This window comes from Mauremys reevesii, linkage group 2 (genome assembly GCF_016161935.1).
Source record: "Mauremys reevesii isolate NIE-2019 linkage group 2, ASM1616193v1, whole genome shotgun sequence".
Lineage (NCBI taxonomy): Eukaryota > Metazoa > Chordata > Testudines > Geoemydidae > Mauremys > Mauremys reevesii.
The window spans coordinates 147,928,260-147,946,072 of NC_052624.1; the positions used below are offsets into that span (position 1 = coordinate 147,928,260).

The following is a 17,813-nucleotide window of genomic DNA, read 5'->3' on the forward strand; positions in this document are numbered from 1 at the left end:
AACTCTGTGTGGGGAGGAGGAGGAGGAGGCAGAGAGATGAAGCAAAATTGTCCAAAGTGCAAGCCCCTTTGTACAGCACCTAGTGCAGTGAGGTCCGACTCCGTGACTGGGGCCCCTAGATGTCACAGTGATACAAATAAATAATAATAAAGTGTGGCTGGTTCAAAACAGGATGTATACCACAGAAGCTCCTGGCTCCCAGACATGTGATCAGTCCACTGGGCCACACTCCCCATTAGTGAGTTGCATTTCAAGCTCTTTTTGAGCATGGGAACCTGTCATTTTCATGCGTAAATTCCCAGCACTCTCTAAACCATATATTAAAACCTTTTAATTAAAAAAAATTAATTAGGGAGCTCTATGGATTAAAAAAGTGCTAGACAGAAGGGCCAGATATTACGGGCATTTATATACCATACTGATGAGTCGGGTGCGAATGGCTAGATAACTGTTATTATCAAGTCTGCTGTAGATTGCAGAAGGGTAAATCCAGAGTGACTCCGCTGGACTGGATGTTATCAAACAGGAATGAGGTCAGGATCAGGCCTTCTAAATTCTGCTCTTGGTTACCTAGAGTTGGAAGGAGGGGTGCTATGTTGCCTAGTGGTTAAAGCACTGGACTGAGACTTGAGCAACCTGGGTTTTAATCGCAGCTTTACCTTGGCCTGCTTGTGACCTTGGACATGCACTGCCCCATGCCTCAGTTTCCCCATCTGTAAAACAGAGACCATGATACTGACCTCCTTTGTAAAGTGCTTTGAGATCTACTGATGGAATGTGCTATAGAAGAGCTGGGGATGATGATTATTACGCTGTTGTAAATCTGGAGTGACTCCAGTGAAGTGGACAACGTTACACCAATATTAGCGAGGACAGAATCAGATCTTATAAACAAGGTCTCTGACACTGATGTCACTGGAGTCAGAATTTGGTTCATTGGGGCTCTTTACACTACCTCTGGCTGTTGGGATGAGCACAGAAGGAGCTATGCTTTCCTGCTGCTTCTCTGCAGCAGTGTAAATCCGGAGTAACTCCAGTGGAGTTAGCCAGGTGTAAAACTGATTTAAGCAGGTGCCCACCCTCGCTGAGCCAGATCCTCAGCTGGTTCAAATGAAGGCAAGCTGTTTAGAAATCTGCGACAGCTGCCTGACTGTCTTTTGTAGCTGGCTCAGGCGGGGAGGGAGCGAGAGAGCTGCCTGGTGCTTCGTGTGACCTGAAAGAAGTCGATACGGTCGAATCGCTAGCAGAAAAACCACATCCCTCTCTTCCTCCTCCTCCTCTCCACACGCACGCGTGCGCGTACACACACACACACACACACACACACACACACACACACGGTGAAGCCTGCGAGGATTGGCTCGCCCGCCCCCTCGCTGAGGCGGGCAGAGGAGTGGGCATGCATATCACGTCCACAGTGTTTGTTTCTTGGGGGTGGGGGGGGAAGCGAGCCGGAGCTCAGTGGTATGATAATGACTCTAGCGTCTGGCAGAAAGGAAAAAAAGCCCCTGAATGCACCAGGGTGTCTGTAACCAAGCTTAAAGGAGAATGAAGCAAGATGGCTGCCTGGTAGTGGTGGATTCTCGCTGGAACTGACGAGGGCTGGGGGGGGATTTTTGTGTGGGGGTGGGTGATCGCTGGCAAGCTGAGAGAGGAAAGAGAATTAAAAGCAGAACAAGGTAAATATAGGCTCTGCGTTGTGTTTCGTTTCAATGGTTTTAAATGCGAGAGTTGCCCTCCCCAGTCCAAGGGAATTTGATAGAGTTTTTCTAATAGACAGCGTGTGTTTAAATAACACACAACATGCCCCCCCCTTCCTGCATGCAATTCCTTGGTAGCAGGAGGTCTGTGGTAGCTGGTGTTGCTGGGATCGGCTTGGCCTGAACTGCATTTTATTCTGATTTTTTTTTTTAATTCCCCTTGCAGGTGGAAATAAGGGACAATAAAGAAGGTGGGACGCAGGAGCAAGTGCTGGCGACAAAGGTACCTTTTTTTTTCTTGTTTAAAGACCGAGGACAAAGCCTGGAAGGGAATCTGTGGTGGGGGGTGGAATTGGCCAACCACTAGCGATAGTTAAGCATGTGTTGCGGTATTTAAAAACCCAGGCGTCTCCAGCTGTACCCCTGCTGAATTGCAGATGCTTCTTCATCCAGGCATTTGCAGTTATTATTTTAAGTTGTGATGTTTTTGCAAGGGGGGAAGGAATCACTGCTTTTCAGCATCTCCTCTCCTCTTGTGGTGCAGAAGCAAAAATAAATAAATATCACCACAATCCCCTCTTCCCCCTTGTCTTTACAGGGGAGCAGCAGCCTCTCCCCTCTCTCCCCTAGATCTTCTGAGTCCAGTGCAATTAACGAGAGACTAGACTGCCCCACTTTGAAGCAGGCATGACATCACCCTGATGTAACCATGATGACGGCACCTGTCATACCTCACTAGGGTGGACCCAGAGAGTCTGTCTGAGCTGCTGTGACCCAAAACCGCAACTTGGTTTCTCTGCGTCTGGGGAAAAACATCATTACGAAGTGGAGGGGGAAGGCAAGGTTTCTTAGGTTTTGTTGCTTGAGGTTTAAGGCCGGTTTCCACTCCGTGTTACACTCATGTCAACCTGGCTGAAATCAGTGGAGTTACTCTAGATTTAGACCTGGTCCTGTACTCCGCTGCAGATCTGATGCCTGTGCCTTGGGAAAATTCCCAGGAGTAGCTCACTATGGGGGTTGCTATGGGGACAAAGTTTGGAGCGTGGCACTGCAGTTTGCCTCGACACTAATGCTCCAGGAATATGAGATGGGGAAGAGGGAGGCTAAGAAAAAAGGAAGCGGGAAGGTGAGTGAGCCAATTTCATTAGTGGTTTCAGGAGCGTTACCTTGCAGGGACTGAGGCTGGGTCTGCACTGGAAAATTAGGTTGGTTTAACTTCATCGGTCAGGGGGGTGAAAAATCCACACCCCTGAGTGGCGTTGTTAAGCTGACCTACGGCCCCCTGTAGACTGTGCGAGATTTGACAGAAGAATTCTTCCATCAACCTAACTACCGCCTCTTGGGGAGGTGGGTTACTTATACCACTGGGAGAACCCTTGCTGTTGGCGTATATAGTGTTTACACTGAAGCGTTACAGCGGCTCGACCAATGTGGTTCCGTTACTGTGTATTTGCCAGTCTCTGATTTTTATTTTTTTTTTAAAGTGTCCCAAGTGATGGGGTTTCCATCATCCCTCTGGGGAGACCACTCCACAGATCTTGCCGATAGGAAGGTTTCCTGATATTCAGTCTGTGCTTTAGAAATAACGGGCAAGATCCTCCGCTGGTGTGAACCATTTTAGCTGCATTGACATGGATGAAAGTACACTTTTGACACTAGCTAAGGGCTAGTCATTGCTTATTTTGTTCTCTGATTGCATTTCCCGTTCCTCAGCTGTGTTGCACCCAGGAGCCAAGGGAGAGGAGCTGGATATGTATATCCTGGCTATTTCTAGGGCCACTTTCACCTTAGATTATGATGTCTAAGGGCAAAGCAGCTCAGAAGAGGTGGTAAGGGGATACTGATTAAAGTTGGAGCTTCCAGCAACGCTGGACATGTTCCTAGCATGCCTTGTGTCTTGAGTTCTCACAATATAAAATATTGCCATTCGGAGCCGGTGGCCTTTGGTGCACTGGGGTAAGTGAGAGTCCACGGTGCCTAGCAATGGGGAATCTGCCCACAGTTTGTTACATCAGCACAAGAGCCAAGCCTGGCCCTCAGGCTCCTTGAGGTGAAGTGCTGAGCACCTACAATTCCGTGGTTGCTGCAGGTGCCCGGTGCCTTTGGAAATTAGGCCGTTGGTTACGGTAGCTTCCCTTATACCCATTTGTAAATGACAACCGTCTCTGCCCTGTGCCAAGAGGAAATGTAATGCTTGGAAACGCTACCGCTCCCAGTCGTGTAACTGGAGTGGTGCTTTGCAATTTTAAGCAAGGTTGTCCCCGGGGTCCCGATGGAGGGGCTCCATGCTCCATAACCTGCTTGCTGCGACCTAGCAAACAATGTGTCAGGTCCTCCTGCTTGATTCCCACTGGGCCTCATTCGGATCTTACATCGGTGGCTGTGCAGGCGTTGCGCCATTGACATCAGAGGGTGAGATTTTTTGTAATTCAAAAGCACCTAAGTGAGTTAGGAGCCCACATCCCATTGGCTTTTAGTGGGTCTTGTGCTCCTAACTCACTTTGGCTGCTTTTGAAAATCCTATCCAATGGTGTGAGAGAGTGTCAACGTCAATGGAGCTGTGCCAGTTTACGCTGGCTGAATGTCTGGCCCATTGGATACATGCACATCTTGCAGGTTCAGCGTCCTGCCAACCAGGTGAGCTGGAGGTTGCATCAGGACTCTGCCAGGGAAGGTACCAAATGGAGCAGCTGTTGTTATGCTAGCTTGGTAAACAAACAAGTCCTGACTGGAGTGCTAAGTCTTTGGTGGCACCTAATTAGCAGTGATGATGTTTGTTTGCTTTACCAATGTGGATCCTTTATCACAGGTAATTAGGGAAAGATCAGGCCAGAGGGGGCGGTTTGCATTTAGAGTGGGGAGGATGGGGAACAAAAAAGACCCTGGCCTGCTGCCTGACCTCTTCCTTTCTTTTGTTTTTGGTGTGAAATGCCACGCCAGTGCGTGTACAAGGGCAGATATTATAGCAGCAGGGTTACAAAGGGCGGGAAAGCAGGCAAATGAGATTTCTCTCTCCCCAAATTCAACTCCTTAACTTGCATTAACCAGATTAAATTCACCCCTCCCCCCCCCCCCCCCGCCAAGCCGGCATTGATGGAGTTTTGGGGGGTGCAGAATGGAATCCATCCCAGCTGGTGGGCACATCAGCCAGATCCTTCCCGTTCCAGCTCCTGTGAGGGGCGTGGTGATGAATGGACCTTTCCAGCCATGGCGCTCACGTCCCTTCCACCTCTCCCTCCCCTGTGCTGTGCTCTCCAGAGCTGTAACGAAGCCCCATTCTGCAACAGGGCACGACCTCCCTTCTCAATCACCAGCCCTTGGGCAACGGAAGCGCCCCAGCCACATCGCACTGGGGTCCTCAGTGGGGTGGGTTCCATGCACCGAGGTGACCCCTGCCATTCCGAGGTGGGGGCGGGCAGCATTTTGAATCCAAAGCCAACCAAAAGGGGCCCGTGACCACCATTTTTCTCCTCTGATATACTCCACTCTTTGCCCGGATGCATGGTAGCCGGATACCCTGCACTCAGTTATTCCCTGCATCTGTTTCCATTGATCTCTTGGTGGTTGGGATTTCCAAGGTGTGCTCAAACCCAGATTCACGAGTGGAAATGACTTTAGGTCTCAGCCGGGGTAACCACCTCCCTGGACGATTTGGCATGGTTCAGTGCCACTGTACGTCTTCGCTCAGGAGAGATCCATACCTGGACTAACAGGGTGCTGGGTGGGTCGGGACTGAGGTTCATTGACAGGGTTGGGATGGAAGGCCTGGAGCTGGAATGGTAGGGGAGAGGCTGATGGTTAGAACTGAGGGGCATAAACGTTAGCAGAAATGCGTAGGGTGGCCAGGAACTGGAATAGTTGAGAAGGGAGGGGATTGAAGGGCATGGGCAGAGCTATATATACGCAGGCCTGCGGGTCAGGATCGGGCTGCGCCTGGCACAGCAGAGGGACCTTCTGTCAGGTGCCTCAGGAGAGGTGGAGATGGTTTGCACAGCACTTGCCTGCTCTGACGTAGACCAGCGCCCTGCCAGTCCCTTGCTTCTGCACACCCTAAGTTCATTCCCAAATCTTAAAAACGTATTTATACCCTTGTCTGTGACATTCATCTTATTTGTGCTTTGAGTTCACTGGAAGAGACTTGACCAGTGCCGTGTTATTGGAAAAGAGCCTTGCTGTTTCACTGTGCTCTGATCCAAGTGAAGATGAAATCAAATGTGAAGAGGCTGGAGATGGGAAAGTCTGGGTCTAATCAGCTCATCTATATTCCCTACCGATCGATGCTTGTATGAATGGTGAAACAGAACCCTCCCCACCAGAGTTCAGCCATTGCTGCAGATCAGATGAGCTGGCTCCACCGGAAATGCTGTAACCAGGAAGGGATCTTTCCAAAATTGCCATTTTGCCCATCACCAACATTGTTGGGAACCCAAGAAGGATGCTTAGCAGATGCCAGTTTGGCATGGAAGAAGATTGGCTGCATTGATTCCCAGTGTGCTGTCAGCATTGTTTTCTGAAAGGGATTCAGAATGAGACCTTGAGCAGAGACAATACTGCATTTTTGTTTGTTTAATCTAAAATGGCAGTTCTGTTTGTTTTTTAAAGTGTACCTTCTACAGATCCATTCAGCTGCATCCCTTTAATAGTAGTATTTCCTTTTTAAAACGAGACTTTGCTCTGAAATCAACAAGCTGGGAAATGTTCACCACTGAGATCTCAATTTCCAAAGCAGCCACATGAAGAAGGAAAAAAAAAAAAAGATGGGTTTATCGTAATAATTCTAATTGCCTGCTGCATTCTTGTGTCTCCAATCAGTGCAGCATGCAAGGTATGAAATAATGTCTGGATGGATTTTCCCCAGGGACCAAGCACAATTATGTACTGCTGATGTCATAAAGAGTGGGATCATGAGTCCCTTCACTTCTGGTAAATTGCTACATTTCTTTTTCAGTTGGATTTCAGGTGCTCTGCAAGAGCATCTGTATGTTACGTGAGTTATCCATGCAGACTGTGATCTACTCAGGGCATGGAACACCCTTTCTTGTATGTCTGGAAAGCAGCCAGGAGATTGCGGGTGCTGCTTCAAATAAATAATCATGAAAAGAAACAGCTGTGGGTTTCTTCTTCGGGGACAGATGTTGCGGGGCGGGGGGAGACTGTGACTCAAGTGATCCAGATTGCTGCAAGGACTTGCTCCCATCGGAGGGTTTTGCAGTTGACTTCTTTAGGAGCAAGATTGGTCCCTCAGGGTCAGTCCAAAACCCTCTTGTAGCAAGAAATCCAGCCAGATCATGGAGCTGTGCATCTCTGCATTAATGTGGTACAAGCTAGCTGTGTCCGGTGGAGTTTGCAGGGCCATTCAGAAAGGTTGATGCCTGCTCTTTAGATGGGCAGCTAAGAGACAGAGCCCTCACTCACTGGATCTGATGATTTGTGTGCAGTGGCTTTTTGTTGTCCCAGGTCTGAGAGGTGCAAAGTTCTGGTCTCCTTGAGGGAGGGGGTTGGCAGCACAGCCTGCATATCCAGTCTTGCGGGGATGTGCTTGCACTTGGCCCTTCATTTAGCCTAGCTCTACGTAGTTCATCGCATGCAGAGGTCTTTCAATCGGCCATGTCCTAAATAGCAGCATTTTGGGCGGGTGGGCGAGAGGTGTATATTTATTAGGCACTCAGCTGCTACAGCGCCAGGTCCACACGCAGGAATTGCTAGGTGGAATTCTCCAGCTTGGGTTATAGAAAAGGTCAAATGACATCATCATGGTGGCATCGTCCAGGACTCAGGCTCTCAGGTGCTCCTGCAATGCCAATAAATAAAACTAGTGCTCCCTTCTGGTTTTCAAGTCAATTAATCGTATACGTACTTACCTAGCTAGATTATTATTGGTTATTGCTCGTACTCCATAGATCGTAGGAGCTGGCGTTGTGGAGAATGAGCCCGTAACACTAGGTGCGGTACAAACACAGAACAAAGGGCTGACAGCCCCTGCCCAAAGAGCTGGCAGTCTAAACGGAAGATAAGAGACAACAGGTGGAGACAGACAGATGTGCTGTTTCAGTTTGGTTTGAAATGGGCCAGGCTGGAACTCTTTACGCATGTGCTTAAAAATGAGGAGCTAAGTGCATCTGTGCTTGCGAGAGTGAGTGTGGGCTGAAAGGTACCACGGACAACGATTGTGACTGGTGGTTGTTCGTCAAGCTCTCTGTTTGTACAGCACCTTGCACAATGGGAGCCTGGTCCGTGCAACTGCAACATAAATCATCGTAAGCACAGCAGATCTTTAGATCAACCCAACCCCCGATCGCTGCCTGTCAGACGCACCGTAGCTGATGTCACAGCTTGTAAGGTCTTTATTAATCTGAGGAGGGGGAGGCTCTGACTTTTTCCCTTTAAATGCCTTCACCAGCAAGGAGAGTTGAAGTTTGCTGAGAGGTAGTTCTCTGCTCCCATCTTGGCTCCTTCTGTGCTGGTTTCCCAAGCCCGTGACTCTGAGCAAACGCTGGGAGACGCAGTGGAGGTTTGTGCCTATTTTTAGCCCATTTGGAGGGCCCCTTCATTTGCTGTCTGGAGACGCTGTCTCCTCGTGCAGTTGGCAGCCGGTGCTCCCGGCCGGATCACGCCGCCTGCCTGCACATGGCTTTTTTAGGTTTACAAACATTACAGCCTCGTGCGTGCATCACCCCGTGAGTCATCAGCCCCGTCACGATTGCAGAGCTCGCAGAACGAGGCACCAGGGGAGGGAGGAGGCGGTGTGTGTGCCTTCGTTTGTGAAGGGGGGGGGCGGAAGGTGAGAAAGTGATGATGACCCGAATGAGAAGTCGGCTGGCCACAGGAGAGAGTCGGGTACAGTCAGAACGGGGCGGGGACGTATTAATAAGGAACCCGGAGAGGTGACGGCACTTCTGATCGGCGAACAGCAGCGGGGTTTGTAACTCCCGGACGCGGCACCCATTGCTATGGCCAGTCTGTCCAACCCGCCCTGGGAATCCCCCTTTGCTTGGATCCCTGCTACTTTTTTCGGAGGGGAACATACAGTAGCACAGGCATGCTCAGAGCAGGGGAGGGTCGAGGGCAATCAACAATGGCTGGATTATTAACGCGATCTGCACGGCAGCCAAAGGATCCAAACCCTTTTTATTTCTATCCAGTGCCTGGGTTTTCTTTAAAAAACATTTAAAGGGACATTTACAGTATTGTTGGGGGGAAGAGGATCTAGCGACAGGGTGGATTAAAACTCTTGCAGTCCCAATGGCCTTCAGTTTTGCTGCTGTTGCAGAAGTAGGGGAGAGGGGCAGGGAGGGAGGGTGTCTCCCCCGGCCCTCCCAGATCTGTTCCTCTGCCCCGAGCCCAGTTACAAAGAGGGCGGCAAAGCAGGACTGTGAAGGACTTGGGCTGCCTTGTTGGTGGGACGTTCAGTGGCCCGACGCCATGGCCTGGCTTCGTTTACCGTCCCCCTTTGGCTGCTGCTTTGAGAAGAGCAACAGTCCCTCCTCCCCGACTGCAGCCTTAGGAGCGCGCCTTGTGCTGCGTGTGCTATTTTTAGCTGCTTGTCTCCAGGCGTCAGGGAGAAGCAGCAGTCGGATCTGTCTTCATCCGCATGCAAAGCTTTCCCTCGCAGCTTGGGATCTGCGGCAGGGACCGGCGGGGGCGGGTGTGTGTGTGTGTGTGTGTGTGTGTGTGTGGAAGGCGTGACAGACCCAGGGGTTAGCAGGCTGGTTGAAACAAACCAGGTTCTGCGTTCTCTGGGATTGCCCCGGCCTCTCTCTTTTTTGCAGCCTCTGCTCTGCCTGCAGAATGTCCTGGCAGCCTTAATGGAAATATGTTAGCCATGGAGGAATGCAGAGCTCTGATTAGTTCCTTCTGCTCCATGTGCCTTGATTAAGGCCTCTTAGCTGCATTAACTCCTTTTAACTTGACGAGGCCCCTAAATCAGATGGGATGCAGGTCGCTTTGACAGCATGCTTGAATTATTGATGTGCTTGCAGCCTGCTGGATCCTATGATCAGGCGGAAAATGGCTGCAGAGGCCAGGCAGAGCTCAGATTTATTGGAGAAGGGCTGGAGGTGTGGGTGGAGGGGGATTAGAAATCCTCCTGGTTGCTCTCCTAACTGCACAGCTGCCCTGGGCCACAACACCAGCCCTCCGTTATCAAAGCTTTCTAGTGCACATACATCAATCCACAGGAGGAGCTGTAGGGCTCGGTAACAAGATCTGCTGCGTTTCACCTCTAGGTCAGCTGTGAACTTGGCTGGCAGTGATTGAAAGTGTTTAACATCCGATGGCAGCTCTGTATGAGATCAGGTTTCCCTGCTCCAGCTCTGCATCCCAGAAGCCACCATCCCCCTTGGGGGTGGCTGCAGCGGAGAATCGGAGTTTACCATTGGGACAACGCTGCAGGCAGGATGGCGTGGGGGGTGCTCTAATGTAGACAGGGCTCAGGCGGTAGCTGGTGTTCTAACCCCTGTGTCTGCTAGGCAGGGCCAGGAGATGCGGTGGTTAAAAAGCTGGTGGCCAATAGTACTACCACTGGTGGGAAATGTTAAGGAGAAAGGATGAGTAAAATGACTTTAGTCGGCTCACACCTTGCATGGGCAATTATTTCGGAATAACTGGGCAGCCGGATAGGGGTGATGTAGGTAAGTGTAATGTAAGGAACATCTCGAACTCTTTGCAGATAGACGCTGGACCATGCTCCCTCTGAGAGCTGGGAGGAGAACCCAGGAGTCCTGGCTGCCCGGCTGCTGCTCTAGTCACCAGAGTGCACACCCAAGAGTCCTGGCTCCCAGCTCCCCCCTGCCCTAATCATTAGACCACAGTGCCCAGCCACAGCTGGGTATAGAACCCAGGTTTCTTGACTGCGCCACCTCCCTAAACACGTGCTCCTGAGCCGCATGTCTTTTACAGAAGAGCCCCGGTAAAAGAGGTGGGAACAGAACCCAGGGCCGTTCCATGCTTTCATGGGCAAGTGTACGCACTGTGGTCACGAAGAGATAGAGAGAGAGATCTAGCAGAGTGTGAATTAACAACCCACTGGAGAAACTGCTGGACACAATAAGAAATGGACTGTCCCAAGAGTTATTGGTTGCGTGCTATTGTCTACATGGCATGGGCCCCTGAAGTCCTTTAATTAAGAACCTCATCCAAGTGACGAGATCTCAGTGCCATATGGCTAAGAGAGGAGGGATACCGGGGGAAAGCTGCACTGGGAGGTGTGGGAAGGACCTTCTGCTTTGGACCTTGTGGCCTGGGCTAATGGCCATTCATTATGTAGATACCCGGTGTGGATTCCTGGAGGTGCTACTCTCAGTGGAGGAGGGCATCATTTCCCTGACTGTGAGCATCAAAGGTGACACAGGCCATGCATAGTAATGAGATCACAACAGCTCTTAATTGCGGGCCATTCTCCTCCCTCATTTCAGCCAACACCCTGAGATCAGCACTCTGCCAGTCAAAGGGACCCTGAGCACAGTTAACTTCAGCCTTTCTGCAGTCAACACCTGAGGTGAAAGGGCTCAGGTAAAGAACCTGCCTTGCTGGGGGACTGGGGGACCGTGCAGCAGGTCTATGGCCGGTACAAAACCTGGCTTGATTTTGCAGTGTGTACAGAATGGGTCCCCATCTGGTGTCCCTGGGCACCGCTCCATTGAAGTCAGTAGAGTCAGATCCCCACTAGTGTAAATGGGTGTCTCTGCCCTGGAGTCAAGGGGGACAGAGCCCCAGCTGGCATAAATGGGCATAGCACCTCTACTGACGTCAGCGGAGCTAGACTCAGCGCTTGGCCCCAGGGCTGAAGAACAGTTTGGAAATGTGATTGAAACCCATTCAGTCCCGTGTCTCCAGCAAGCCATGGGTGAGAAGTTTCATCTTTCTGCCCCCTTGCCTGCGTGCAACATATGTCAGCTGTCACGTGCCTGCTCCATTTCATGCTTAGGTGGCTGCTCCTTTATACCATGCTTTAAGCCTCTCCCGAGGAATCAGGCCACTATCGGGACAGCTCATCAAGCAGCGACCCAAGGAGGCATCCTGGACCTAGTCTGAAAAGCAAAGGTGGGAGGAAGCAGAACTTCCGCCCTGCATTATGGGGGAACTAGCTCTGAAAAAATGGCACGCACTCCCTCCTCCACCTGAGCCTCATGTCTGCTGATATGTAGATATTCCAGGAGCTGATCTGCACGTCCTGCCCCAATTCTATGGCAGTTTGGTGGCCAGTCCTTCACGGTCTGCAGGGAGAATGGAGGCAGAATGGGAACTTTCTGGAGGGCACTGATATTTAGCACTCAATTACTGCTAGTGTCTTGGACAGCTAACGAGGGCTAAACACACCATGAACTTGAGGCCGGGGTCTGTTTTAAGGGCTGATCAGTCTTGACTGTGCAATATCGGAGATTATGGCACAGCCTTTCTCCAATTGTCCCAGAGGTCGGGACTGGAGCGGAGTGTGGTATGAGAGGGCAAGTCAGGTGTCCTGGATCACTGTTTGAGTGTTAATGGGTTAGCAGACAGGGGGAGGAGGAGATCAGTGATATTTGAATGGGTCCTTGTTTTTATCTGTGAGGGAAAATGGTTAGCAACCCAAGCATATCTACGTGGTCATATTTTAATCCATCTGAATGGCAGAGGCCCCTGTTTCCATGCCGTGCTTCTGCCGTGGGTAGAAATCAATAAGTTGAACTGCATTAGCCTACAGTGTGTACCTGAGTGGGTGTCCCTTTGAGTAGCTCTGTTGCTGTACATCTGAAGTGTCTGACTCCTGCTGCCATCACCTCCGATGGTGACGTGGTCTGATTTCAAGCTAAGCAAGAGCTGGGTTGGGCGTTTGGACGGTCACTGGAAAACTGTGGTGGTGCTGTTGACTCAGCAGATGTCAGCCTTTGCTCTGAGTCAGCCGATGTCCCCAGCTGGTTGCTGTGCGGCAGGCTGCGGTGTCTTTTAGAAGAGAGGTATTTAAGTTTCCAGTTGAATAAGCCACTCGTCCTTGATCTTGTTGCTGTATGCTGTTTAAAGGTGGCTTCCATTCTCCCCAGAGGTGGCTGATCATTGGTTTGCCACTGAGCCTCACTTGAAAGCTACTTCTCTCTCCCAGAATTTTAAACTGGGTGGCTCAGGCCTTGTAATGAAGAACTTTTCCCCTCAATGGCGCTGGTTCAGACCCAGCTCAGATCAGCTGTAACAAAAATCTGTTCCCATCTGGGGGCTCTTTTCTGATTTAGGCAGTTGAAGGATTCTCACCATCCCAACTAGTACGTTTCTGGGAAGCTCAGCAGACGGGCCAAAGGTGGTGGTGCCGGGCAATCAGAAAAATCCTCTCTTGACTTGTAACTAAGGGCCATTGCCAGAGGAATTGCTAGCCATGTTCTGAGAAACCACTGCCAGGGAAAAGTAGACTCCTGTGATGTTTTTGTTTTGGTCATTTTCTGGTTATTACCACCTGTTCCTAGGTGGCTAATTCTTGACATGGCTATACTAGCAGCAGAGGGTTTGTGTCTATTGCATTATGTTAGCGTATAGTACCTTTCTCACAGTAACATGCTTCACCCTTTGTATGCTAGGGGGGGCAAAGGACATCAGTCCCTGTTATTAACGGCTAGTTACTAGGTCAATGACCCCAGGGTCATGGGATTCCCAGCAGCAGCGGGGAAAGCCGCAGGGAGAGGATTGAAGCGTGTATGTTTTGGAGCTGATGTAGCTCTGTAGATTGGCGGTTGGACGGGTACAGTTTTGGCTGAGTTAGATGACACATCCGGGGCTGCCATGGGTTTTTTAGGAGGGTTTGGTAGACAGTCGGGAAGGTCAGGGATCAGCTGTAAGAAATCTTTGTTCTGCCAGGGAATTCTGCGCACCAGTTGTATGGTCTGCCTAGCCTGTTCTGTGGCATGGGCCTGTCTCCATGAACCCCATGGCATGAGTGGGATCACCCACGTGAACAGTAATAATCAGAGATGAGCCATTATTGGACCTGCTAAGCTAAACCTCTTCTGGCACTGGAGGAATCCAACTCTAGCATTCCCCAGATCTGAACTGGGCCAGCAAGAGAGAGATTTAGAATAAGGGTGAAAGACCTGAACCAAACATCGTTTTCTCCTTACTGCGTCAGGGATGCACCTGTCACGTCCCTTGTGAAATCAGGTAGAATCCTCCATCTGGGTTACAGCCTTAAACCCTGTATGGGCTGAGTATAAAACAGTTACCCAAATCCCCTGGCTGTGGCAGTCAGGGTCCAGTGCAGTGTGTACTCTGAACTGTATTATTTGGGTGAATGCAGAGATGGCAGCTAAAATCCATACTTAGCCTTTATGATACTTCTCAGCCTGAAATCACTCCATGAACATTAACAAATTAATCCTTGCACTATCCCTTGGCCTGAGTACTTATTATTATTTGGGTTTTATCGTCTCTCCCTCCTCCCTTATTTTTTATTCTATACAGATGGTCCAGAATCAAAACCTTGGATTCAAACTGCCCTTTATCCACCCAATTTTTGTTAGGCCAGATGTGGGCCCTGGTTCAGCAAGGCACTTGGGTGTCTGTTTAACTTTGAGCACGTTTAAAGTTAAGCACGTGCTTAAGAGCTTTCCTGCATCATGGCCACAGTTCCAGATAAATAAGGGGGCAATCCAAGCCTTGTACTTTAGCTGATCAGCCATGAGGGTATGGAAGAAACTGGTCCACTATGACGTATTGCCCAGTTAGGTGCATTATGAGGGATTTTATGCCTTCCTCTGCAGCACTCTGACATGAGAGCCAAGGTGTTGTACTAGATGAAGCTTTGTTCGGCTCTGGCAGAATTAGTCCTTTGACTTTTGGTTGCCTCAGCCGTCACAGGACACCATTGGCCTGCGTTTCACAGGTGCTGAGCATCTGCAGCTCCCACTGTCTGCAGCTGGTGCCCAACACTTCTGGAAGCCAGGCCCACAGTGCGTGAAGTTGGGCACCCAAAAGCTTAGGCACTCAAACTAAAGGTCCCTTTGAAAATGTGGCTAGTACTTTTCCTCTGCTGAGCTCAGCTGCTAACCATTGCAGCCCACCCAACAAGTGTGTCTACTTTGCAGAGAGGTTGGGAGAAGATGAAACCACAGAGGGTTGGAGTGACTTTATCAGATTCATGCAGGAAGTGTGTGACAGAGCTGGGAATTACACCTAGGTCCCTAGATTTCTAGTGCCTTTTCAGTTAGGCCACCTTTCCTCCCTGTGTTCTCGGACTGATGTTAACTCAGGAGTAACTCCAGTGTTGCTACACCAATGAATGACAGCCACATCCGAGGCAGTCACTGGGAACCTGAAATGGTAACACACGATTGCTGTGCCTAGCTGGTGAAAAGAAAGACAAGGTCGGTGAGGTAATATCTTTTGTTGGACCAACTTGATGATTACCTGTTCTGTTCATTCCCTCTGGGACACCTGGCACTGGCCACTGTCGGAAGACAGGATACTGGGCTAGAATGGCCGTTCTTATGGTCTTAACTTCTGTTGATGAGAGAGACAAGCTTTCAAGCTACACAAAGCTCTTCTCCTGGGAAGGGTACTGAGGCCAGGTCAACCCTAGACACTTATTTCGGTATAACTATGTCCCTGAGAGGTGTGAAAAATCCACACACCTGAGCGACATCGTTATACCAACGGTACCCCCCTGTGTAGACAGCAGCTTCTCCTGCCAACATAGCTTCTGCCTTTCGCAGAGGTGGAGTTGTTAATTCAACAAGAGAACTCTCTCCTGTCGGCTTAGAGTGTCTTCACCAGACATGCTACAGCAGTGCAACTGCACTGATGCAACTTTGTGATGTAGACTTGCCCTAAAAGTGTTACAGCTAAATACGAGATTGAAGAGAGAGTTTGGGTTTGTCTACACTGCACAGTTGTCGCCAAAACTTTTGTCTTTTGCGGGTACTTAAGAAAGCCCCCCCTGCAAAAGACAAAAGTTTTGCCGACGCAAGCGGCAGTGTGAACTCGGCTTTGTTGGCAGAAACACTTTCCTGCCGACAAAGCTTATGCCACTCGCGGGGCTGGAAGTATTTTGTTGGCAAAAGTGCTAACAAAATACCGCAAAAGAGCGTTCACATGTTGACTTTTAGTGACAAGGCTATGTCGACACAGCCTTGTCGCTAAAAGCTGTGTTGTGTAGACAAGCCCTAAGACATAAGTAGTTAGCACCTATTCTCAGGGACCATTCAAGGTGAAGTGGCCTGTTAACACCCCTGTAGTGGGGTTCATGGTTACAGGTTGTTGTGATAATCCAGTGTCTTCATTAAGACCATAATGTATAATGTCTAGCAAAGTTATTTATTTAAGCTTTCAGGTTTGTCTTTTGAAAGCATTAGCAGGTTTTCTTTGAGGATGAGGACTAATAGGTCAGATGCCGAGTGAAAAGAGTTCACCCACAGACGACAGGGTGTTTTTGCCTTTTGTCATTTTCCTCAGTGAGTTCATTCGAAAGCGTAGTGACTGTCTAGTTTCACCCACATAAATGTTATTGGGGCATGTAGTGCACTGGATGAGATACACCACATATTGTGATTGGTGTGTGTAGGACCCATGGATCTTGAAAGGTGCATTGTGGGGGGTGTTGATCATTGTAGCAGTGGAGCTACAGGTTTTGCATCGGTTGTTCTGGCAGAGTCTGTTTCTGCTTTGAGTTGGTAGGTCCTGGTCTGTGGGGAGCTTGCTTCTGATGATGAGGTTGCGGGGTTGTTTGAAGGCCAGAAGAGAGGGTTCTGAAAAGATTTCTTCCAGGATGGGGTCCCCAGTGAGTATAAGTTGTAGTTGCTTGATGATATTCCGGACGGGTTCCAGTGTGGGGTGGTAGGTGACAACTAGGGGTGTGTGGTCAGAGGGTTTTTTTTACTTCTGTATTGAAGCAGGTTCTCTCAAGGTATATGGGTAGCCTGTTCCATGATGTTTTCTACTTCTCTGGTGGAGCTTCCTTGTTTAGTGAAGGCAGTTTTGAGTATGTTAAGGTGTATATCCCGAGCTTTCTCCTCAGAGCATGTTCTCTAATATCTCAATGCCTGGCTGTAGAGAACAGATTTCATGTTGTGTTTGGGGTGGTTACCAGATCTATGTAGGGAGGTGTGGTGAGCTGTGGGTTTCTTGTATATAGTTGTCCGTAGGGTTCCGTTGCTGAAGCTGATCATGTTGTCCAGGAAGTTGATGCTGGTGTGGGAATGTTCCAGAGAGAATTTAATGGATGGGAGATGATTGTTGAAGTTGTGGTGGAAGTCTATGAGGGAGCGTAAGTCGTCTTTCCAGAGGATGAAAATATCATTGATTGTATCTCAGGCTTATCGTTGGTTTCGTGGTGCATTTGTCCACAAATTCTTCTTCAAGATGGCCTACGAAGAGGTTGGCATATTAGGGAGCTGTCCTAGTACCCATGGCTGTTCCCATGGCTTGGACAAAGTGTTTACTGTTGAATGTAAAATTGTTAAGGGCTAGGATGAAATGGATGAGTCTGGCGATGTGTTTGGGGTGGATCTCTGAGGGCTGTCCATTGCCTTGTAAATGTTTGAGGGCAGGCTATGTCGTTATTGTGAGGGATGTTGGTGCGTAGGAAAGTGATATCCAGGGTGGCGAGGATGGTGTTCTGAGCGAGATTGTTAATGTGGCAGAGTTTGTGGAGGATGTCAGTTGTGTCCTGGAGGAAGCTGGCCGTTTGTGTGATGAGTGGTTTGAGGATGGTTTCTGTGAGTCCCGATATTCCTTCAGTGAGAGTCCTGCGGCCAGATATAATGGGTCTGCCTGGGTTCCCTTTTTTGTGTATCTTGGGAAGCATGTAGAAGATCCTGGAGTGGGTTCATGGGGGATGAGTTTGTAGAGTTTCTCTTGGAGTTGATTGGGGAAGGATTTGATGATATTCTTAAATTCCTGGGTAAACTGTGGTGTGGGGTCTTCTTTGAGTTCTTTATAGTGGGTGATGTCAAAGAGTTGTCATTTGGCCTTGTTAACATCGTCATCACGGTTGAGGAAAACACATCTGCACGAGAGGAAACTTCTCCCTACTCACGTGCGCGCTACCTATAGAGCTGGGAGGGGAAAGCAGGCAAATTTGCTCACCACAACCCACATTTCATAGGACCTTCCGCAGTCTTCTCTCCATCATTGCTTTTGTCCTCCCTTTACTTGTGA

The 17,813-nt window shown here is 49.5% G+C and overlaps 1 protein-coding gene across 5 annotated transcripts in view; it reads left to right on the top strand.

The window, feature by feature from the left end:
• Positions 1–17,813, top strand: part of TET3 (tet methylcytosine dioxygenase 3) — a 155,932-nt gene that overhangs the window by 34,700 nt on the left and 103,419 nt on the right. For 4 of the 5 annotated variants that reach the window (XM_039522804.1, XM_039522806.1, XM_039522807.1 and 1 more), the window contains one exon: positions 1,927–1,983. In XM_039522804.1, the coding sequence (XP_039378738.1) occupies positions 1,927–1,983 (57 nt within the window). Of the gene's footprint in view, positions 1–1,926; positions 1,984–8,502; positions 8,619–17,813 lie in introns of those variants that run through there. The other variant, XM_039522810.1, reaches the window with a different exon arrangement.